The following is a 25022-nucleotide window of genomic DNA, read 5'->3' as shown; positions in this document are numbered from 1 at the left end:
GTCTGTTGTCTGAGGAATAGTTGATAATTTTTTTCCCACTCTGTTGGTTGTCTCTTCACTCTGTTAGTGTTTTTTTTCCTGTGCAAAAGTTTTTAAATATGGTATTATTCCAGTTGTCAATTTATTGTAATATTTCCTGTGCAATCAAGGTTTCGTTCATAAAGTCTTTGACTACACCTATGTCTTCAAGGGTTTTACATATTCCATCTTCCAGCATATCAAGTTTTTTTAATATTTAGATCTTTGATCCATTTTTATTTAGTTTAGTATGTTATAAGACACATGGCTCTAGGTATAATCTTCGGTGTGTAGAAAGCTAGTTTTCCCAGCACCATTTATTAAAGAGGCTGTCTTTCTTCCAGTGAAGGTGTTTGGTCCTTGATAAGGTAGCTGAGTGTGTTTGGAGTTGTTTCTGCATCTTCTATTTTGTTCCATTGATTCTCAAGTCTTTTTTTTTTTTTTCGACCAGTACCATCCTGTTTTTATCATGGTAGTTTTGTAGTATAATTTCAAGTCAGAGATTGTGATGGCCCCTGCCTTGCCTTGCCTTTGTTTCCCAGAATTGCTTTTGCTATTCTAGATCTCTCCTGGTTTCATATCAATTTTAGGATTGTTTTCTGTAGTTCTCTGAGGTATGCTATTGGTATTTTGATTGGGATTGCACTAAATCTGTGTAACCATTTTGGGAGTATGGCCATTTGCACTATATTGGTTTTCTCCATCCATTAACAAGGGCTATCTTTTCATTTTGTGATATCCTCTTTGATCTCCTTTTTCAGAATGCTGTTGTTTTGGCTGTAATAGTCTTTTACTCCTTTCATTGGGTTGATTCCTAAGTATTTAATTTTTTCTTGATGCTACTCTGAAATGTGTTGTTGCCTCAGTGAGATTGTTATTTGTATACAGGAATGCTATTGATTTTTGAGGGTTGACTTTCTATCCTACTATGCTACTAAATTTGGTTATTAAATCTGGGAGTCTTTTGATTGAGTTTTTGGAATCTTCTATGTAGAGTATCATGTCATCTACAAATAATGGTAATTTAACTTCTTTCTTTTCTGTACTTATTCTTTTTCTTTCTTACTCTTGTCTAATTGTTCTGGCTAATATTTCCAGATCTATATTGAATAAGTGTGGTGATAGTGGGGATCCTTGTCTTGTTCCTGATTTTAGAGAGAAAGCTTTCAACTTTTGACCATTTAGTGTGATGTTGGCTGTTGGTTTGTCATAGGTGGTTTTTATCAGATTGAGATAGGGTTCTGTAGGGTTTTTTTTTTTATCATGAATGAGTGTTGAACTTTGTCAAATGCTTTTTCTGATCTATTGAGATGATCATGTGGTTTTTGTCCTTAGTTCTGTTAATGAGGTGTATTGCATTTATTGATTTGTATATGTTAAACCATCCCCTCATCCCTAGAATGAATCCTAATTGGTCATAGTGTATAATCTTTTTGATCATTTGCTGCATTCTGTTTGCCAGGATCTTATTGAGGATTTCTACATCTATGTTTCTTACTGAGATTTGCCTGTAGTTCTCTTTTTTTTTTCTTTGCATCCTTCTCTGGTTTTGGTATCAAGGTAATGCTTGCTTCTAGTAATGGAATTTGGAAGTATTACTTCCCATTCAATTTAATTATATAGTCTGAAGAGTAGTGGCATTAGATTTTCTTTAAAGTTCTTGTAGAATTCAGCAGTCAATCTGTCAGGACCTGGGCTTTTCTCTGTTGGTAGCTTTTTAAAATACTTCTTCAATTTCATTGACTGATACTGGGTTATTTAGAATTTTTATATCTTCTTGATTCAGCTTTGGTAATTCATATGTATCTACGAATCTGTCCATTCTGTGTTTTCCACATTATTAGAGTACAGGTTCTCTAAGTAGATATTGATGATCTTCTGGATTTCTGCAAGATCCATTGTGATTTCACCCTTTTCGCTCCTAATTGCATGGATTTGAGTCTTCGCTTTCCTATTTTTTGATAAGGTTGGCTAAGGATTTGTTTATTTTATTTAATTTTTCAAAGAACAGGCTCTTTCATTCATTCATTCTTTGTATTGTGTTCTTAGTCTCAATTTCATTAATTTCTGCTCGAATCATTATCATTTCAACCCTTATATGCATTTTGGGTTTAACTTACTCTTCTTTTTCTAGAAGCTTGAGGTTCAAAATTATGTTATTTATTTGAGTTTGCTCTGCTTTGAGCATCAATTTAATATATAGAACTATAGCTAGTCTACTGGAGTAGGCATATAGGTATGTAAATGCAAGTTTTTTTGCAAACAAAATCTATAACCATGTTTTCTTCAGGAAAGGAGGAATATGTGAAGAATAGGGAGCACTCAAAGTAAAACTGTCACTTAATTTACACTATTTTAACTGTTTATATTTTTTATAGAGACATCATATACCATAAAATTAAACGTTTTCTGTGATTTTGGAGGGTTTTAGTATATTTTTAAGATTATGCAATTATCACTACTGTGTATTTCCACAGCATTTCATTTATTCCTTTTTTGTAATTTAAACATTTTATATTAAAACTTTAGTGAATCTTTCCACATAGTAGAACCATATTTTCCTTGTATAAACTGTATGTTTTATTTATTATATTTTATTGAGATATAATATGAGGTATGATCCAAATATATTATTAGTTTATATTTTTAAAATTTACTACAATGAAAGACACTTGGCCAATAAACCCCCTAAAAATACCCCTCTGTCTTTAAGCACACTCATCTCATTGTGCATGACACTTTCTGAAAGACTTCTTCCAGTGTGTGTCTTTGAGGCATGATCAAAAGTTTGGTGAATGCTCCTGCCAAGTGCCATCTGATAGAAAGGCGGGTGTGTGAAAACATTAAAGTGTGTGCTCATCAGTCTGACTAGTTCTGAAACTGTGTGACTTATAGTTCTTCCTCAAAGTCAAAATCATCACGAAAGATAAATTTCTTTTTCTTTTATTTTTAAATTAATTTTATTGGTACATTTTATTGGTACATTTTAGGTATACAATTCGTTTACATTTATCATTGGGTGTTTGTACATGTACATGATATATCTTGGTTCTTATTTTTTTCCCCATTACCATGTGCACCCTTCACCCCCTCCACCCTTCCCTATTTACATAGATTTCATTTCCATTTTTCTTTCTTTTCTCATAGTTTTTCCATTCCCTCTTTTCCTTTCCCCTTCCCCTCCCTTCACTCCTTCATCTTTGGACCTTTTTTCCTATTTCAAATTATCAGTTATTCATTTTAATCATTTTAACTCCTGAAAGATAGATTTCTTGAATTGATTCAAAACATCAATAGCACAACTAAAGACACTCATGAAAAAAGACTTCCAGAACTGCTTCAGAAAATTGAAAGAATGATGTGAATAGTGAGCTCAAAGTATAGGGTAATAAATATATTTGAAAAAATAATGGGCATGTATTTTTTTACTGTAATAACTTAAAAAAATTAGTCACTGTATTTTTTATCACACTTCATATTTGCACGTCTTTAATGAGATATTTTAATGGGGTAGTTCAATACATATATAGAGTATGTAATAAATCAACATGATGAGAATTTCTATCTCCTCAAACAATAATCATTTTTATGTGTTCATTTTGTACCCTTCTAGTGATTTTGAAATAGTAGTTACCCTGCTGTACTATTCTAAAAAACCAGAAGTAATTCTTCCACTTTAACTCTGTTTTGGTGCTCCTTTATTGAACTTCTTTCCATCCTCTTCTTATGCCTTTCTCAGTCTCTGTACCATTCCATTCTTCTGTAAGATTGAATAATTAGTTTCTCCAAATGAGTGATAACATGTGATATTTGCCTGTATCTGGCTTATTTTACTTAACAGTATAACCTCCAGTTCTATTCATGTAGCTACAAATGACAAGATTTTATTCTTTTATTGTCCCCAAATAATATTCCATTCTGTATATATGCAATATTTTCTTTATCCATTCACCTACTGAATGGCATCTGGGATTTAGCTATTGTGAATAATGCTGCAATAAACATGAGAGTGCAATATTCTTTTAGTATAATGATTCATCTCCTTTGGATATGCACCCAGAGAACATTTTTTAAAGTAATTTTAAAAAATTGGGAGATATATATATATAACAATAAATATCAATACATATGTATATTTGTGTGAATGTATTCATGAGTATCTCTATATAAATATGTGTGTTAATATCTATATATGTATATGAATAATTAAATTAATACATGCAGTACCTCATAGACTTTCTTATTATTTCTTATGGTAAGAACATTTCAAATCTGCTTTTTTAGCAAGTTTCCACTATACAATACATTATTATTAACCATATTTACTGTATTGTACAACAGATCTCCAGAATATATTCTTTTCTAAGTTAAGCTTTAGACTCTTTCACCAAACTTTTCACATTTCTCCCAAACCCAGCTCCTGGAAACCATTAGTTTGATTTTATTAAATTCTGGACATTTCCATTTTCTCTAAGTGGAATACTATATGTGTGGACTTTTGTGTCTGGCTTTTTTTACTTAGAATACTATTTTTTAAGGTTCATTTATGTTAAAATGTACTTCATTACTTTGTACTGCTCTATTCTGTTGACTAGATAAGCCATAGTTTATCTATTATCATTTGTTGAACATTTGAGTTATTTCTAGTTTTTGAATATTATAAGTAATAGTTTTGTGTGAACATAGGTTCTCAATTCTCCTGAATATATACCTAGAAGTGGAATTGCTGGGTCATACAATAACTATATGTTTAACTTATTGAGGAACTGCCAAAATGTTTTCACTATGGTTGCACCACTTTACATTTCTATCAACAGTGTATGAAGTGAGGGTTCACATTTTCCCAAATCGTCCTCAACACTTGCTATTGAACTTTTTGTTTATGATCCATATAGCTATCCTAGTCAGTGTGCAGTGGTTTGGGTTTGCATTTCTCTGAAAGCAAATGATAGTATCTTTTCATGTATTTGTTGGCCATTTATATTTCTTCTTTGCAGAAATTCATATTGAAATATTTTGCCCTTTTTAAGTGTTAATTGTCTTTTTATTGTTGAGTTACATATCTTCTGGATACTAGATCCTTAGTAGGTATATCATAGGCAAGTATTTTATCCCATTATCTCTTTTCACTTTCTTTTTTTGGGTGGGGTGTGAGTGCTGGGAATTGAACCAAGGGCCTTCACACTGAGCTATATCTCTAGCCTTTTTCATTTTTTATTTTGAAACAGGGTCTTCCTATGTTGCTCAGTTTGGGCTTGAACTTGTGATCCTCCTGCCTCAGCCTCTTGAGTAGCTGAGATTACAGGCATGCACCACTGTGCCTGGTTTACCGATAGTATAATTTAAAGCACAAATACTTTTACTTTTGATAAAGCCCAGTTTATTTTCTCTTGGTTACTTATGCTTTAGTTATCATTTAAGCAACTATTAGCTAACCTAAAGTCACAAATATTTTTCTCTATGTTTTCTTTAGAGAGTTTAATAATTTTAGCTCTTATATTCAGGACTTTCATCCATTTTGAGTTAATTTTTCATATATTATGCGGTAGGGTCCAAGTTTATTCTTTGGCATATGGGATACCCAGTTTGTCCAAGCACCATTTGTTGAAAAGTCTGTAGTTTCCCTCTTGAATCATATGAACACTTTTGACAAAGATTAATCATCATATGTGTGGGATCTATTTCTGAAATCTCAATTCTATTCTATTAATCTTTATCTCTGTTTATATCTATGCCAAACTCTTGGTTGGTGTATATGTGTAGTAAGTTTTGAAACCTGGAAACATGTATCCTCATACTTCATTACTTTTCAAAATGTTTTGGTTATTCTGGGTCCCTTCAATTTCTATATGAATTTTAAAATCAGCTTGTCAATTTCCACAAATAAGTTTGCTAAGATTTTGTTAGAGATTTTGTTGAATCTGAATTAATTTGGAGAGTATTGCCATTTTAGCAATATTAAGTCTTCTAATCAATGAACATGAGAGGTCTTTTCATTTAGTTAGGTCATCTTTACTTTCAGCATTATTTTATAGATATCACTGCATAAGTCTTGCACTACTTTTATTAAATTTATTCTTAAGTATTTTATTTTTTCTATTGCTATTTTAATGCAATTTTTTTCTTATTTTCACTCTCAGATTGTTCATTGAGAGTGTATGTAATATCCAACTGTATATTGATTGACCTATACCATTGCTGAACTCATTTATTAGTTATAACAGATTTTTCTTTTGGTTAATTCATTAGAACTATCTATATGTAAGATCATAAGTTCTGTAAATAGATATAGTTTTACTTCTTTCTAATTTAAATGCCTTTTACTTCTTTTTCCTGTCAAATTTCTCTGACTAAAACCCCCAGTACAATTTCAAATAGAAGTGATGAGATCAGGTATTCTTTTTCATTTCTGACTACAATGAAATCATTCAGTCTTTCACTATTGAGGGAAATGGCAGAGGAAAGAAAAAGGGAGAGATAGGGACCAGAGATCATCTCTCATTTGGAGAGCACTCCTTGGTTTTGAGGGAAGGGGGGAGGAGTTAATTGTGTTGCTCACCCATGTCTCTGTCACAGTTAGAAGTTAGTAGTTAAAAAAAAAAGAAAAAGAAAAGAAGTTAGTAGTTAGACCAAGAATAGGTCCAATGTAGATACTTGTTAAATTGATCTTCATTAATTCCCCTTGCTTCAGAGTTCAATGAAAGCTGGGGAAATCAGCCTTTAAGTACCCTGAGAGGGCTTCTAGGTAAGTCTTGCAACCTGGCAGGCTCTGGTATTGTTCTTCTTACTTGTCACCAGGAAGCTATGCACTAATTGCAGTATCAGTGAACAACACTAGTGAAAAGTTACACCTGAGCCTGCACAGGTTGTTAGGAAAGGTTGATATGGCATTGTAGGATGTCACCCAGTGAAGATAAGCTCCTAGGATGACCTGTATCATTGTACTCTAACATGCAAGCAGACTAGGATCTTCATCTGCACAGAACGGGGAAACTTTTAAGAACAGGGAATTTAGGGATTTGATTAGAAAATTGTATCATCAGGCCCAGGCGATCTTTTCTGTAACCGTGAGATCAAGGGCACAATAATTTGGGCTTTGCGTGGCACTTTTTTTCTAGGCTAAAAAACTTTGTCTCTGCAATGCCAGATCCATGAAGATCAGTGGTTTCTATTTTCTTTGCTACTGTATTTCCAGTATCTGACATATGGTAGGCACTTGATATAGATTTAATGAATTAATGAATCTTGACAGCGTTTTTTTTTTTTTGTATGAAAGCATCTTAGCCTAAAGAATGGGCATCTGGGGTTGTTACAATGAAGTAAAGATATCTTTTCAGAAGCCCCTTATAGAGGGCCTACTACTCAGACCTTTAGTTGTAGCTAGAAGGGACTTCTCCCACCAAATTTGGGGTATGAGAACTACTTCTTCTTGAGATGCAGTTGCCTTTCTTGCTTCTCTTATTTGCAACTACAATATCATGGAGTATGCAGTGAATCTAAGTCTCCTTCTATTCTTGTACTCACATCTTATACTCCTTCCCACTGGAAGTGTTTCAAATATTCATCTTATCCCAACCACTGAAAAGGCAACATTTTGACTTGACTTGCCCTGAGAATTAAAGGAATGGTTTTTATCTCTCTCTCTTTTTTTCCAGTACCAGGGATCAAACTCAGGACCTTGTGCTTGCAAAGCAGGTGCAGTGGTTCTTATCTCTTAAAAGCTTGCCTATGTTACCCTTTTCTTATCAGGACTTAGCTTTTTTGTGAGAAGCACAAAAAAGCTAATAGACTGATAGAAGAGGAGGTTTCCATTATTACAAATAGCAGCATCATGTATATAAGATATTTGCTTCAATGCCTTAGAATCACTTCTTGAACAGGTCTATTCCTTTGAATAATCATCCCTAATATTGCCTCTCAGTTGTATTAAAGGGCAGTTATTAGCATATTAAAGGTACAAAGCTGACCTTTTGAAAGAGATTACAATAGAGAATTTGCAAACAACGATAGGTTTTGGGTGGAAATAAACTGCACATTTGGTTTTATATACAAAATGCATTAAAACAGAGTGATGTCTTTGTGCTGTGGCCTGTAGTAAATATTTATATATGTAGGTAACATTTCTAGGCACACTGGGTGATAACTATACTCCCCATCCTCTAAGAAGGAATGTGAAAAGGAAGAATATACACAGTTAGGAAGTAGCTACTATTCTTATTTTTCTTTTTATTTTAAGTATTTTTTGTAACTGCTGTTCTTTTTGCTTCAACTCAAAGCTTCTGAAACCATCTACCAACAGGCTTTTCTGATGGCAGAAAGGGGGATACATCTAAGTTGCTTGATCTCAGCTTCTTAAGTCAGGGATGTGGAAAACCCTAGAAAATAAGGAGAGGAAATATGAAGAGTTGATTAATCTTCCTGAGACAACTGGCAAGGTCCTTGACAAATTGCCTCAGAAAGATTTTGTCACCATGCCTAGAGGTGGCACCTTCTTTTTCTTCCAGTGTCTATAGTTTTGTCTTTTCTAGGACTGAGAGTAAATGGGCTATCTTGCAAGCTAAATCACCCAAGATCTCCAAAAATATCTTATCCAAAGGAGGGTTTTTTTTTTGCTTCCCTTCAACTTCATGATTTGGAATGGACAGTCTCAGTCTTTCAGTCTTTACCAACTGTATCTATTTTTCATGATTCTAATAATTGTCAACCCATTTGGCCCAAACCTTTTCCTTTTCTCTTCTTGTCTTCCTTACAGCCAGAGACACTCACATGCTGGCATAGTGTATAAGAGCCTAGGCTGTAGAGTTAAGACTGTTTGGGTCTTATCCCAAGCTTCCCTGCTTCCTAACTATGTGACTTGGGACATATTTCTTAGCTTTTTTTAACCCTGGTTTCCTTTTCTGTGAAATGGTGTTAACGATGATACTTATCTAGCAGGACTGAATAAAGTTTCTTGATAGCTCTTACAGCAATGGCTGGTGTATAATAAGTGCTTAATCAATAGCAATTGTTATTATGTGGTGGGGAAATATTCTGCCATCTTCATCCTAACTTTGAGGAGGTAGAGATATTTGCATGCTCAGGGAATTTACAGTCAAATTTTGATTATTATAGATCCTATGGTGGAAATCAGTACTAAAAACCTTGCTGTTAAGACATCCATTCCAGCATTTAACTTTGGTATTCAAATTGTAGGTACTTAAATGCAGTGTTTTGACAGTAATGTAGCTATCATACTTAGATATCTAGTTTAAATTTTTCTTTTCTTGATCCTGCTGTGCTTCCTAGATATGCATCACTATGAACAAGTTTTGCTTGCAATCACTTTTCTATCTTTGGAGATATTCTTAGCCAAGAAGCCTCTCAGAAATGAATTAGTCACACCTCACATCTTCCATTTCACAGAGAGGTCACCAGGGACCTAGAGAGGATTAGACACTTGCTCAGGGCCAGCAAGCCACAGCAGAGCAAGGGCTGGTATTCTGTTTGCAAGGGCTTCTGAGTGAAGGCTCTTTGGGTACCCAAATGTTTTAATTTACCCTTTTACTATTTTACTGGAAACTCCTCACAGAAGATTAACACATTAATTTTTTTCTGCCTATTTCCACAGCTCTGGGTGAACCAGGAGGATGGGGTAGAGGAAGGGCCCAGTGACGTGCAGAATGGGCACCTGGACCCCAACTCAGACTGCCTGTGCCTGGGCCGACCACTCCAGAACCGGGACCAGATGCGGGCCAATGTCATCAATGAGATTATGAGCACTGAGCGTCACTATATCAAGCACCTCAAGGACATTTGTGAGGTAGACATCATGGTGCATGTGGTTGCACACAGGGTGGGATAGAGGACGCTTCTATGAAAAATCACCAGCTCTAATCGGCCTGGCTTTGAGAGTCCCAAGATGTTGAAAATGGCAGCTGGACTACTTCCTAGATTCTATTCAGTGGAGTGAAACTATTCCCTTGAGACTCTTAATTTCTCCATTTCTCTCCTTTTCTGTAACCTTATTCATTATTATTCACCTTCTATCCCTCTTTCTCTCCTTCCCCCTCTTTCCCTCACCCTCTCTTTTCTTCTCTCTTTTCTTGTCCCCACTCTCTCTCTCCCTGAATCTTTCTCTCCTTTAAATCTCTACCCTTTTCCTCTTAGCCAAGAAGCCTCTTAGAAATGAATTAGTCACACCTTACATCTTCCATTTCACAGATAGGTCACCAGGGATCTAGGGTGAATTAGACCTATGCACATAGCCAGGAAGCTACCTTAAAGCAAGATCTGGCATTCTGTTTGCAAGGGCTTCTGACTGAAGGCTTCTGGTTTCTGATCTAGTTGCTCACGTCAGGGCCTAACTTCATTCATTAAAACAAAGCACAGCTTCCTCCAAGCCAGTAATTCACAGACTTGAATGTGGATCAGAGTCCCTTGGGGAGCTTGTTAAGCATATAGATCCCGGAATCCTCACCATTGCCACACAAGTTATAAATTATCAGGTTTGGAGTAGGTTATAAGCATCTATGAATTTAAAGAACATCCTTGGTGATGTTGATGCTTCTGGTCCTTTTTCCCTCACTTGGAAAATACTTGTTGGTTTGAGCAAGGAAATGCTTATGGGAAGGAATTTACAGATTAAGGCTAGATGAACGACCCTCAGGCCTTTCAATATGTCACTTTGCTTCCCAGGAACTGTTTTTCTACATTTCATAACCCCATTTAGAGAAGAGGAGAGCCTTTACCCTCACATTCTCTTGAGCAGAGTGGACTTAAATTGGCATTTTAAAAATGACATTTTACTAAACAGATCAACAATGGAAAATGGAGAAAAGGATTAGACACAGACAGGCACAAATACATCCATACACAATGATAGCCTTCCACTCCACCCACAGAAAACTCTTCTTTGGATCCTTTCATCTCCTTCCTTTCAAAGAATAGGTCATGTCATATGTCTGTCCCCTAGCCCAGGGCCCACTTTGATATCAGGAGGAAGCTTTAACATTTTTCAAAATTCTTATTTCTCCAGAGTGGTGCTGCTCATTAAAACTTTGTGCAGTGATGAAAGTGCTCTGATTTTCTTCTCCCCTACCTAAATCAGATCATTTTACTTCTTTGTGCAAAACCTTCCAATAGTTCACCATTTCTCTTCCAAGTAAAAGCTAAAAAATTCTCATTACTTACAAAATGCTGTGTAGTGAATCCCTTCTTACCTCTTTGACTTAATCTCCTTCTCCTTGTTTCTTTTTTTTTTTTTGGTACTGGGGATCAAACTCAGGTCCTTGCGCTTGCGAGGCAGGCGTCAGAACCACTGAGCTAAATCCCCAGCCCTCTTTTCCCCATGTTAACTGTCCCAATATACCAACCTCCTTGGTCTTTCTTCAACATGCCTGACATGCTTATCCTTGAGATATTTTGAAACAATTTTTTTTCTACCTAGAGCACTCCTCCTGATATCTACATAGCTGAATTCCTCATATCTTTCAAGTCTGGCACTCAAATATTACCTGCTCCTTGAGTCTTTCTTAACCATTCCATTTCAAATTGTAATCTTGCATTGCCTCTCTTCCTTTCCTCCTTCACAGTTAAGGCAGTGTAATTACACTTATGGCTATCTGACATATATTTTACTTTCATATATATTTTGTTGGTTGCCTATCACCCCTACTAGAACATAAGTTCAATGAGGAGCATGAGTTTGTTCATCTTTAGATTTACTGATGTATCACCCCTAGCACAGTATCTGACACATAGTAGATGCTAAGTATTGCTTAATATCAGAATTAAATATAATTTATTTCATGTGTGTACCACTTTGATGGACAAAGTACATGCATACTATATGCCATTTGCTCTTCAGTGAAGGCAACAGTTGTCATTGTTATTTGTATTTTCTAGGAAGCAAAATTATTTTCCTACAGTTCCCAGGTACTGGCCCAGTGGGAGTCCTTTAGTCCTCTTAGAAGGTCATCTGTTCCCAACAGCCAAACATTTTGGTTTCTTCCTACAGGGACACCATAGTGGAAATATCCATCTTTCCAGAAGGAGTAGAGCTATGACCTTTGTCATAGTCACTTTCTTTGTCATTGCGACCCAATACTGGACAAGTTAAAGGAGGAGAAGTTTCAGTCCATAGTTAGGTGGTTTTGCAAGGAAGGACAGCATGGCATAGGACCTTAACAGAGGAATAGCTACTCATATCATTGGCTTCAAAAACCAGAGAGTCAAGGGAAGAGCCAGGAAGGGAGATATAGCCTTCTGGATCATGCCTACAGTGATGCTCCTCTTCCAACCAGGCCTCCATCTTCTAACAGCAATTCAGGTTATTATAAAGTCCCCATAAGCCAATCACCTTCCAATGCTGCCTATTATTGCATGAGGCTTTAGGGAGACATCTAGATCTAAACCGTATCATTCTGCCCCTGGCCCCAAAAAGACTCATGTGCATATCCTTAGGTAAAATGCATTTAGTCCATCTCTAAGAGTTGCCAAATTTTCAGCAGTTCCAGCATTGCTGAAAAGTCCAAGCCCAAAATCTCCTCTGAGGCTAAAGAAAACACTTAGCTGTGAGCCTCTGTAAAAATAAAGTTAAACACTGCCACATACAATTGCACAAGGTAAACATTCCCATTTCAAAAGGGAGAAATAGTAAGATAGGAAGAAATCACACCAAAGTAAGACCAAAAACCAGCATGGCTAATATTAAATTTCATAGTTTCATATACAGTATTCAGGGCAAGCTGTAGTGAGATATGAACTCCAAAGGGCTTGGATAGCCCCACCCAGAAGGCATATCCAGTGATTGTATCCTTCATAGCTTCTCCCTTGGGCTGGGTTTGCTCACTCCTTGTGGCTTTCCACAGACATTCCACATTTCTGGCTTCTTCAACTTCTTGGGGTCTCCATTGTAATTTCTGCTTCACTTTCATAGCTTTACTCAGTATCCTCTCAGGAAGACACTGCCTGGTCCCTCAGGCCTCCCTCTGAAATCTAGGTGGAAGTCTCCATGACCCCATAACTCTTGCATTCTTTATGTATATAAATCTAGTGTTACATGCCAAGATCTGCTGCTAGCTGGAGTAGTGACAAGGCTCCTTTACATCTTGCTGATGTTTGCAGAGGTCTCTGAGTGAGGCTGAGCATAGTAAATTGAATCCTGGGGAATCAAGTCTCTGGGCACTGGTTCTCCAATAGAGGGCACTGGTTCTCCAATAGAGTGCTCTGGGGCTCTCTTCTCTAAGCAAAGTCTTTCACTTTTGAAGGCCAAAGGGCAAGGTCTTGCTCTTTCCTGACATGTCCTCGAGCCGTTTTTCCTATTGTCCTAATCTTTTCAGTAACTATGTTCTCTTCTGTTCTAACTTTACATGACCTTAATTTCTGGTGAAACTCAAAACTTAAAATCACTCAGCTGTGCTGTGTGCTCTTTGTTCTCAATATAACACTGACTAAATGCACCCAACAGTACCCATTCCATAGCCCAGTAGGAATGCTGGGTTGCCTTGAAATTTCCTCTTCTAGATTAATTAGTCCACCAACCATAATCTCAGTCTCCTGCAAAGTCTCAGGACATGAGTAACATGTGGACAAATTTTCTGCCAGAGCATAACATATATGGCCTCAAGTCCAATTATCACTGGATTATTTGTTCCCAACAGAAACCTCACAAGCCTGGCATTAACTGACTACATTTCTGTCAGTATTCTGGTCTTCTGAGCTCCAACCGGAATCTCCCATCAAGCTTGTCTTACACAATTTTTAGGAATTCTTCTCCAGGCAGCATTTACAAAATTATTCAAACTCCTCTGACAAACTAGTTCCAAAGGTTTCTAAACCATATGGGCAGATGTAGTCCTGGCAATGACCCCACTTCTCTGGTACCAAAATCTGTTTTAGTCACTTTCTCATTCCTGGGACACAGTACCTGACAACTACAGCTTAAAGGAGGAGAGGTTTGTTTTGGCCCATGTTTTTATTGATATCAGCTGGCTCCAAGACAGGATGGCATGGCATAGGGTATGGCATGGTAGAGGAAACCCGCTCATAGCATGGTATCCACAAAAAAGAGTTAAAGAGCCAGGAAGGGACTTATAACCTTTCTGTTGATGCCCACAGTGACTCCTCGTCTGAGTAGACCCAATCTCCTAAGTACAGTTCAGCCATGATGAGTATTTTTTTATTTATTTTTTTCCCATTAAGTTTATTGGTACATTTTCGGTATAAAATACAGTTACATCATCATTGGGATCTTGTACCTTTACATGAGTATCTTGGTTCTTATGTTTTTTCCCCTTCCCTTGCCCTCAATTCACCCCTTCCACCCTTCCCTATTTGCAAACACTTTGATTCCATTTTTTTCCTTTTCTCATATTTTTTCTTTTCCCTTTTTTCCTTTCCCCTAATATTCCCACTTCCCCTGCTCCTTTAGAACTTTTCTTCCTATTACACAATATCAATTATATATTTTTTATATTACACTATCAAGATCTAGGAGACATTACCACAGATTTTACAGAATTTAAAAGGATATAGAAAACATATTTCAAACATCTGTTTTTAAATAAATTTGACAACTTCTAAGTACCTTGGAAGATAATGAAACTAACTCTGGAGAAAATATGAAATTTGAATAGCATCTATTAAAGAAAGTATATTCCTAGCTTGAAAACCTACCTATATGACAACAGCAGGCTCATATACATTTTAACTGATAAATTATATCAAACAAAGCAGAAAAAAGAAGGAACACTTCTACCCTCATTTTAGGAAATCAACATTGTGCTAATCCTAAAACTGGATAAAGATAATAGACGAAAAAAATATGAACACAGATAGAGATTTGTTTAACAAAAAAGCTAATAGAAGTCAGATGTGGCAGTATGTAGAAAGTGGTTTTGTTATAGGGATGGCAGTGTTGGTTCAGCATTGGAAGATCCACCCCCAAAAGTCATCATTTTAGCAGAGGAAAGGAAAAAGCCATATGATCCTGTCACTAGTTGAAGAAAAAGTATTGGGCTAAATTCTACAGCTGTTCATGGTAAAAGCTATCAGGAGACTAGAAGTAGAACAGAACCTTCTCAACAGGTTAAAGACATGTACTCCATACTTCCAGTGAGAATGCCTTATATGAATGGAGAAGATACAATGCTTTCTCCTTAAGCTGGGGAACAAGGGCAGATATGCTTACTTTTTATCTGTGCATTAAACTTTCAAACCTAGTTCCCACCAAAATAGTCTGGCAATAAAATGACACAACTAGGATAGGATTGGCATGGCAGAAGCAAAATCTTTATATGTAGATGAAATGATCATCTACAGAGAAAATACTAAGAAATCTCTAGGAGCCCCTAGAACTTGTATTTGAATTTAGCAGGATTGGAAAACACAAGGTATATATAAAAATTCAGGTCTGTGTATACTTGCTATAAATGAAGAATTGGGTATTGAAAATTAAAAGTTATGTAGGAGTACAAAGGAGCTAGAAAAGTTTAAAAAAAAAACAGTGTTGGAAGACGTTTAGTGCCTAATTTTAAGACTTCTTCTAAAGCTACAGTAATCAAGGCAGTGTTGGTGTAAGGAAAGACATATAGATCATTTAAATAAAACAGAGAATCTAGAAATAGAACCATGCATATATGGTCCACTGAGTTTTGAAAGATTATTTAACATTAGCATTTTATAGAATATAAACTCAATTCAAGAGCCAAGGAAGAGATAGCGTTTTCAGCAAATGTCACTAGAACACCTGGTATCCGTACATAAAAAATTAACCTCAACCCTTTATTTCCATACATGAAAATAACTTGAAGGGATCTATGAACGTAAATATGGAAGCCTAAAAGTATAAAACTTTAAGAAGAAATTATAAGGGAAAATGTTTATGGATTCAGGTTAGGCAAGGACTACCTAGTATACAAAAGACATGATGTATAAAAGAAAACAATTGATAAATGAGATTCCATCAAAATTTAGTACTTTAAATGACATCATTAAAATGAAAAGTAGTCCTTAAACAGACCATATTTACAATGCATGTAACCTATGAGCAGAAAAACCCAATTAAAAAGTAGACATAAGATGATAAATACCCAGTATAGCACAAGGAAAGGTATGCAACTCTAGAATCAGAAAAATACTAATCAGTACAATAACAAGATTGAATTATACACTCATTAGGGAGATGAGGTTAAAAGTTGTTTTTTCTTGTATTAAATTCTTTTATTGGTACATTGTAGGTATACAACACAATTACATTTCTCACTGGGAATTGTACCTTTATATAATGCATCTTGGTTCTTATTTTTTCCCCATTCCTAGCCCTCCCTTCACCCCCTCTACCCTTCCCTATTTACAAAGACTTTATTTCCATTTTTTCCATTTCTCATCATTCTTTTCCTTTCCCTTCTTTCCTTTCCCCTGTGCCTCCCACTACCCCTACCCTTTTGGACCTTTTATTCCTATTTTACATTATCGATTATTCATTCTAATCATTGGTACATTTTAGGTATACAATATAATGACATTCATCATTGGAAATTTGCACCTTTACATAGTCTCTCTTGGTTGTTTTTCACCCTTGCCCAGCCCTCCCTTCAACCCCTCCAGCCCTCCCTATTTACAAAAATTTTGTTCCTATTTTTCCATTTTCTCATATTAATCCCATTCCCTTCTATCCTTTCCCCTAGCCCTCCCACTTCCTTCCCCTTTGCCCCTTTCCTTCCTCTTTCACATTACCTATTATACATTTTAGTCCTTATTTACACTTTCAGTTTCTCACACCAGAGAAACTATTCGGTATTTTACACATCTGTGTCCTATTTATTTCACTTAAGAGTATTGCCTCAATGTGCGTCCACTTAGCTATAAATGTCTCTAATTTCTCATTTTTTATGGCTGAGTACTACTCCATTCTATTAAAAAACCACATTTTCTTTATCCAGTCTCCAGTTGATGGGCATTTGGGCTGTTTCCAAGCTTTAGCTATTACTAACTGCGCTGCTATGAACATGGGTGCACATATATCACTGTGGTATGATTCTTTTAATTCTTTGGGGAAGATCCCCAGCAGTGGAATAGCGGGGTCAAATGGGATTTCCAGTCCTAGTTCTTTGAGGTATCACCATACTGATTTCCACAGTGGTTGCACCAGTCTACACTCCCACCAGCAGTGGAGCAGGGTTCCTCTTTCCCTACAGCCCTGCCAGCATTTGTTATTGGTTGATTTCATGATAGCAGCCATTCTTTCTGGAGTGAAGTACAATCTCAGCGTTGTTTTCATTTGCATCTCTCCAAGACCAGTGACGTTGAACACTTTTTCATGTATTTATTTGCTATTTCTACTTCTTTGTGTGAGAAACGTCTGTTCATTTCAGATGCCCATTTTTGGATTGGGTCTTTAAATTTGGGAGGTCTGATATTTTTAAGTTCTTTATAGATTCGAGATAGTAGACCTTTGTCTGAGGAAGAGCGGGTGAAGATTTTTTCCCACATTGTGGATTGTCTCTTCACACTGCTGGTGGTTTCTCTTGCTGTGCAGAAGCTTTTTAATAAGAAGAGATCCCATTTGTTGATTGTTTGTGCTAGTTCACAGGCAACTGAGGTTTTGTTCATAAAATCTTTTCCTACAACAATGTCTTCAAGGGTTCTACCTGACCTCTGTTCCAACTGGTTCAGAGTTTCTATTTTAATATTTAGATCTTTAATCCATTTTGATTTTAGTTCAGTGCATGGTGAGAGATACAGGTCTAGTTTTAATCTTTGGCAAGTTGAAGCCCAATTTTTCCAGCACCATTTATTAAAGAGGCTATCTTTCCTCCAGTGAGGGTGTTTGGCTCCTTTGCCGAAGATGAGATGGCTGAGTTTGTCTGGCATTGTTTCTGCATCTTCTAATCTGTTCCACTGGTCCTCAAGCCTGTTTCTTTGCCAGTACCATGCTGTTTTTATCACAGTAGCTTTGTAGTAGAGTTGCAGGTTGGGGATTGTGATACCCCCTGCCATGTCTCTGTTACCTAGAAATGCTTTTGTTATTCTGGGTCTCTTCTTGGTCCAAATGAATTTTTGGATTTTTTTCTCGAGGTCTATGAGGTATGCTGCTGGGATCTCAATTGGAATTGCCTTGAATCTATATAGCAGTTTTGGAAGTATGGCCATTTTCACTGTATTAATCCTTCCTACCCAGGAGCAGGGGATGTCTGTCCATTTTCTGATATCATTTTCAATCTCTCTTTTCAGAGTGCTATAGTTTTCAGAGAAGAGGTCTTTGATTTCTTTCGTTAGGATGATTCCTAGGTATTTCAGTTTTTTGGATGCTATTGTGAAAGGAGTTATTTGCCCTATTTCTCTCAGTGAGTCTGTCATTCGTGTAGAGGAAAGCTATTGACTTTTGTATGTTGACCTTGTAACCAGCTACTTGACTGAATTTGGTTATTAAGTCTAGAAGACTTTTGGTAGAGTTCTTGGGGTCTTCTGTATAGAGTATCATGTCATCTGCAAATAATAACAATTTGACTTCTTCATTTCCTATCTTTATTCCTTTTATTTCTTTCTCTTGTCTAATTGCTGTGGCTAATGTTTCCAGAACTATATTGAACAAGAGTGGTGCTAGTGGACATCCTTGTCTTGTTCCTGATTTTAGTGGGAAGGATTTCAGTTTTTGACCATTTAGTATGATATTGGCTGTTGGTTTTTCATAGATGACGTCTATCAGTTTGAGGTAGAGACCATCTATTCCAATTTTTTGTAGGGTTTTTATCATAAATGCGTGTTGGATTTTTGTCAAATGCTTTTTCTGCATCTATGGAGATAATCATGTGGTTTTTGTCCTTGGCCCTATTGATATAGTGTATTACATTAATTGATTTTCGTATATTGAACCATCCCTGCATCCCTGGGATGAATCCCACTTGATCAGGGTGTATGATCTTCTTGATGATCTTCTGCATTCTGTTTGCCAGTATTCTATTAAGGATTTTTGCATCTATGTTCATTAGTGAGAATGACCTATAGTTCTCCTTTTCAGTTGGGTCTTTCTCTGCTTTGGGGATCAAGGTGATGCTTGCTTCCAGGAATGAATTTGGGAGTATTGCTTCCCTTTCCATTTCATTGAAGAGTTTAAACAGTAGTGGCAGCAGTTCCTCTCTAAATGTCTTGTAGAATTCAGCAGTGAAGCCATCAGGGCCCGGGCTTTTCTTAGGTGATAAGTTTTTAATTACGTTTTCAATTTCATTGGTTGATATTGGGTTGTTTAGAATTTTTAGGTCTTCTTCGTTCAACTTTGGTAATTCATATGTATCTAGGAATCTGTCCATTTCTTCTCTGTTGTCCATCTTATTGGCGTATAGGTTCTGGAAGTAGGTATTGATGATCATCTGGATTTCTGTTGGGTCTGTTGTAGTTTTACCCTTTTCATCCCTAATTGCATGGATTTGGGCCTTTTCTTTCCTTTTTCTGACAAGGTTGACTAAAGGTTTATCAATTTTGTTGATTATTTCAAAGAGCCAACTCTTGGCTTCATTGATTTTTTTGTATCATTCTCTTAGTCTCCATTGCATTGATTTCTCCTCTGATCTTTATAATTTCTTCCCTTGTATGAGGTTGAGGTTGTCCTGCTCTTCTTTTTCTAGAAGCTTGAGGTTCAGCATCAGGTTGTTTAATTGGGCTCATTCTGTTTTCCTAATATGCATATTCACTGCTATGAATTTCCCTCGTAAGACTGCTTTCATTGTGTCCCATAGATTCCGATATGTTGTATTGTCATTGTCATTTAATTGAAGGAACTGTCTGATTTCTTCTTTCATTTCCTCTGTGACCCATTGGTTATTCAGAAGTGTGTTGTTCAATTTCCACATGTTTATGAAATTTTTTGAGTTTCTTTTGCTCTGGATCTCCAATTTCATCACACTATGGTCTGATAATATACAAGGAATAACTTCAGTTCCTTTGCACTTACTTAAACATGTTCTATGTGTGAGTATGTGGTCTATTTTGGAGAATGACCCATGTGCAGCTGAGAAGAATGTGTATTCTGATTTTGTGGGGTGGAAGACTCTGTAAACATCTGTTAAGTTCCTTTGTTCAAGATTTTGATTGAGTTCTAGTATTTCATTACTTATTTTTAGTCTAGTTGATCTATTTGTGACAGTGGGGTGTTGAGGTCCCCCACTACAATTATATTAGTGCATATATGGCTTTTCATGTCCGTTAGTATTTGTTTTATATAGTTGGGTGCACTAGTGTTTGGTGCATAGCTATTTATGATTGTCATCTCTTCCTCTTGGATTCTTCCATTACAAGGATGTAGTGTCCTTCTTTGTCTCTCTTAATTAGTGTTGGTTTGAAATCTACTTGATCTGCCAAGAGGATAGCTACTTCTGCTTTTTTTCGGGTTCCTGTCGCATGGAGTATTGTTTTCCACCCTTTAACTTTCAGTCTATGAGTTTCCTTTTGAATTAAGTGTGTTTCTTGTATGCAGCATATGGTTGGATTTTGCTTCTTGATCCATTCTGCCAGTCTATTTCTTTTGATTGGTGAATTGAGACCATTAACATTGATGGTTATAACTGAAACGTATTGACTTGTCATTGCCATGACTTTTTCTTTTTGTTGGGTTCTCCCCCTTTACATTTAATTTCTTGTCATACCAGATGGGTTCCTTCTGCTTTGCTTCCTGGGGTTGTGATCCTCAATGTCTGTTCCTAGGCTATGTGTCAAATTCTTTGGAGTGCTGGTTTGGTATTCACGAAGTTCCTAAGGTGCTCTTTGTCATGAAAGTATCTTATTTCTCCATCAATTTTGAAAGATAGTTTTGCAGGGTGCATCAATCTGGGTTGGAGGCTGTTTTCTTTTAGGGCTTGGAATATGTCACTCCAAGCTCTTCTTGCTTTGATGGTTTGTGTTGAGAAGTCTGCTGTGATTCTGATGGGCTTTCCTTTGTATGTGATTTGTTTCTTTTCTCTGACTGCTTGGAGAACTTTGTTCTTCTGTTGTGTTTCTGGAATCTTAACAATTATATGCCTATGTGTAGATTTTTTTTGATCAAGGCTATTTGGAGTCCTATATGCCTCACTTATCTGTATGTCAAGGTGTTTTCCCCTGCTTGGGAAGTTTTCTGCCATTATTTCTGTGAAGAGATTTTTTTATGTCATCACGACTCCCTCCTGTTTCTTCATTGAGCCCAATCAGTCTTATGTTATTCTTTTTTGCAACATCTAGCAGCTGCTAGATTGATTTCTCATGTTCCCTTATAATTTTGAAACAATTTTTCTTTTCCTGGTTACTAATTGCAGTCTTATCTTCTATATCTGAAATTCTGTCCTCACATTGGCTCATTCTGCTGTGTAGACTTTCAATGGAGTTTTTCATGTCCTGGAAATCTATTTGCATCTGTTTTATGGATTCCATTTGTTTCTTATGTTGGGATTCCATCATGTTCCTGAGCTCCTCTCTAGATTTATTAATCATGTCTTGCACTAAGGACATAATTTCTCCTCTTATCTGAGAAATTTTTTCTGATTTCATTTTTTCCAGATCCCCTTTTGTTGCCAGTTCAGTGGGTCCAGGTGGTTGAGTATCAGAGGATTCCATCTCATGTCCCTTTGGGGTTGCTGTAGGTGATCTGGAAGTCTGATTTTGAGACTTATTTATGTGTTCTCTCTTTTCGACTCGGGTGGGGGGCTGCTAGCTCCTGCACTGGTTACCTCCTCTGAGCTGGGTGAGGTGGGCCAGGGGCCAGGAGCAGCGGTCAGGATGGTGATCCATGAGCCCTTTCCTGTGGGCTGGGAGCAGCTGGAGGGATGGTGACCGGGAAACCCCTTCCTGTGGACCAGGAGCAGTGGGATGGTGGCTCAGAAGCCCCTCCCTCTGGGCCGGGGGTGGGTGGGTTGGAGGGATGTTGGCCCGGAAGCCCCTCCCTCTGGGCCAGGAGCAGCGGGACAGAAGGTGGCCCAAAAGCCCTTTCTTCTGGGCTGGGAGCAGTGGGAGGGATGGTGACCAGGAAGCCCCTTCCTCTGGACCAGGAGCAGTGGGACGATGGCTCAGAAGCCCCTACCTCTGGGCCAGGAACACTGGGACTCAGTACCTTGGTCTGGTCGTCTGGTGTCCTCTGCGCCTTGGTAATGTGGAATCAGGTGGCTACCTGTCTGCAGTGGGGTGATTCGATGTCTTCCGCGTGACTCAGGACCTTGGTAGGGCGTGCACAGACCTGCCCATCTGCAGCGGGCTGATTCGGCGTGTGTTCCCCGTGACTGGGGACCTCGGCAGGGTGTGGGCAGACCTGCCTGTCTGCAGTGGGCTGATTTGGCGTCTTCCGCGTGACTCAGGACCTTGGTAGGGCGTGCACAGACCTGCCTGTCTGCAGCGGGCTGATTCGGCATCTTCCGCGGGACTGGGGACCTCGGTAGGTTGTGGGCACAAAGTTAAAAGTTTTGAAAACATTGTCATGACTTTTTCTTTTTGTTGGATTCTCCCCCTTTGCCTTTAATTTGTCAGGACCAATGGATTCATTCTGCTGGGTTTCCTGGGATTGTAATCTTCATTATCTTTTCCTAGGGTATTGTCTAAAATTTTTTGAAGTGCCGCTTTGATATTCATGAAGTTCCTGAGGTGCTCTTTATCATGAAAGTATCTTATTTCTCCATCAATTTTGAAAGATAGTTTTTCAGGGTACATCAGTCTAGGTTGGAGGCTGTTTTCCTTTAGGGCTTGAAATACATCACTCCAAGCTCTTCTTGGCTTGAGGGTTTGCACTGAGAAGTCTGCTGTGATTCTGATGGGCTTTCCTTTGTATGTGATTTGTTTCTTTTCTCTCACTGCTTGTACAATTTTGTTCTTCTGTTGGATTTCTGGAATCCTAACTATTATGTGCCTATGTGTAGATTTTTTTTGATCAAGTCTAGCTGGAGTCCTATATGCCTCACTTATCTGTATGTCAAGTTCTTTACCTCTCCTTGGGAAGTTTTCTGCCATCAGTTCTGTGAAGAGTTTTTTTTTTTGTCATCTGCACTCTCTCCTCTTTCTTCATTGACTCCAATCAGTCTTATGTTATTCTTCTTTGCATTTTCTAGCAGCTGCTGGATTGATTTCTCGTGTTCCTTTACAATTTTAAATCAATTTTTCTTTTCCTGGTCACTAATTGCTATCTTTTCTTCTATATCTGAAATTCTATCCTCACATTGGTTCATTCTGTTGTGCACACTTTTGATGGAGTTTTTAATCTCCTAGAAATCTATTTGCATCTGTTTTATGGATTCCATTTGTTTCCTATGTTGGGATTCCATCATGTTCCTCAGATCTTCTATTTTTTTATCTGTGTCCTGTCTAGATTTATTAATCATGTCTTGTACCATGAGCAAAATCTTTGCTGTTATCTGAGTAATTATTTCTGATTTCATTTTTCCCAGATCCTCTTTTGTTGCAAGTTCAGAGACTCCAGGTGGTTGAGTATCAGATTGTTCCATCTCATTTCCCTTTGGGGTTGCTGTAGGTGATGCAGAAGTCTGTTTTTGAGGCTTTTTTACGTGTCTTCTTATTTCCATGTGGGGGCGGTGCTTCTGGCACCCATGCAGCTCACCTTCTCTGCCCTAGGAGCTTGGGATGGCAGCAGGGGAGCTTCCTTCCGTGTGCTGGGACCAGCTCAACTTCCCTGCCTTAGGAGCTTGGGATGGTGGCGGGGGAGCTTCTTTCTGGGTGCTGGGACCAGCTCAGCTTCTCTGCCCTAGGAGCTTGGGATGGCGGCGGGGGAGCTTCCTTCCAGGTTCTGGTACTGGCTCACCTTCTATGCCCCAGGATCTTGGGATGCCAGTAGGGGAGCTTCCTTCAGGGTGCTGGGACAGGCTCACCTTCTATGCCCTAGGAGCTTGGGATGCTGGTGGGGGAGCTTCCTTCTGGGTGCTGGGACAGGCTCACCTTCTATGCCCTAGGAACTTGGGATGGTGGCGGGGGAGCTTCCTTCTGGGTGCTGGGACAAGCTCAGCTTCTCTGCCCTAGGAGCTTGGGATGGCGGTGGGGGAGCTTCCTTCCATGATGACTCTTTAATCCAATTAGCTTATGACGGTCTTGCCTGGGATTGTATGAGTGGGGGAGCAGCTATTAGCTTGGTTTAAGAACCAGGAACTACCAATCAAGGCACAATGATTTATTAGGGTGACACATAGAGAACCACACTGGGGATCTGAAGTAGAGACTTTAGCATTTCCCCAAGAGGCAGGTCAGCAGCTGTTAAGCCTGGTGTAGGGGGAAGAGCTTGGGTGTGGGAATGGAATGAAGAAGTTAAACCTAGAATAGAAGCTAGGCTGCAAGGAGGAGATTTAATCTAAAATTTCAGCCTTTTCTTATAAATAGTAGGAATGAAAAGGGTGAAATTACAATGGACTGAGCAAAAATCCAGGGGATCATCAATACCTATTTTGAGAACCTATATTCCAGAAGATGGAAAAAAACAGAAGAAATGGACAGAGTCCTAGATACATATGAATTACCAAAGTTGAACAGAGAAGACCTAAATGTTCTAAACAACCCAATATCAATCAATGAATTTGAAAATGTAATTAAAAACTTACCAACAAAGAAAAGCCCGGGTCCTGATAGCTTCACTGCTGAATTCTACAAGACATTTAGAGAAGAGCTATTGCCCCTACTGTTTAAACTCTTCAATGAAATTGAAAGGGAAGCAATACTCCCAAATTCATTCCTGGAACCATGCAGCACGTTGATCCCCAAAACAGAGAAAGAGACTACCGAAAAAGAGAATGTTAGGGCAATCTCCCTAATGAACATAGATGCAAAAATCATCAATAAGATACTGGGAAAGACAATGCAGAAGATAATCAAGAAGATCACACAACCTGACCAAGTGAGATTCATCCCAGGGATGGTTCGACATACGCAAGTCAAGAAATGTAATAAAATGTATTACTAGAGCCAAGGACAAAAACCACATGATCATCTCAATAGATGGGAAAAAACATTTGACAAAATCCATTATGCATTCATTATAAAAATGCTACAAAAAATTGGAATAGATGCTC

At 37.8% G+C, this 25022-nt stretch overlaps 1 protein-coding gene across 7 annotated transcripts in view; it reads left to right on the top strand.

Annotated features, from left to right (window-relative positions):
• The window catches only part of Arhgef9 (Cdc42 guanine nucleotide exchange factor 9), a 241660-nt gene that overhangs the window by 111778 nt on the left and 104860 nt on the right, over positions 1 to 25022 (top strand). For all 7 annotated transcript variants that reach the window (XM_004872265.3, XM_004872264.3, XM_021250208.2 and 4 more), the window contains one exon: positions 9626 to 9817. In XM_004872265.3, the coding sequence (XP_004872322.1) occupies positions 9626 to 9817 (192 nt within the window). The remainder of the gene's footprint in view (positions 1 to 9625; positions 9818 to 25022) is intronic.

The sequence above is a fragment of the Heterocephalus glaber genome, unplaced genomic scaffold, assembly GCF_053883595.1.
Source record: "Heterocephalus glaber isolate CG9 unplaced genomic scaffold, H.glaber_assembly_v1.0 deba00000936, whole genome shotgun sequence".
Lineage (NCBI taxonomy): Eukaryota > Metazoa > Chordata > Mammalia > Rodentia > Bathyergidae > Heterocephalus > Heterocephalus glaber.
The sequence above is the reverse complement of the archived record's forward strand: the minus strand, read 5'-3'. Positions and strand labels throughout refer to the sequence as shown.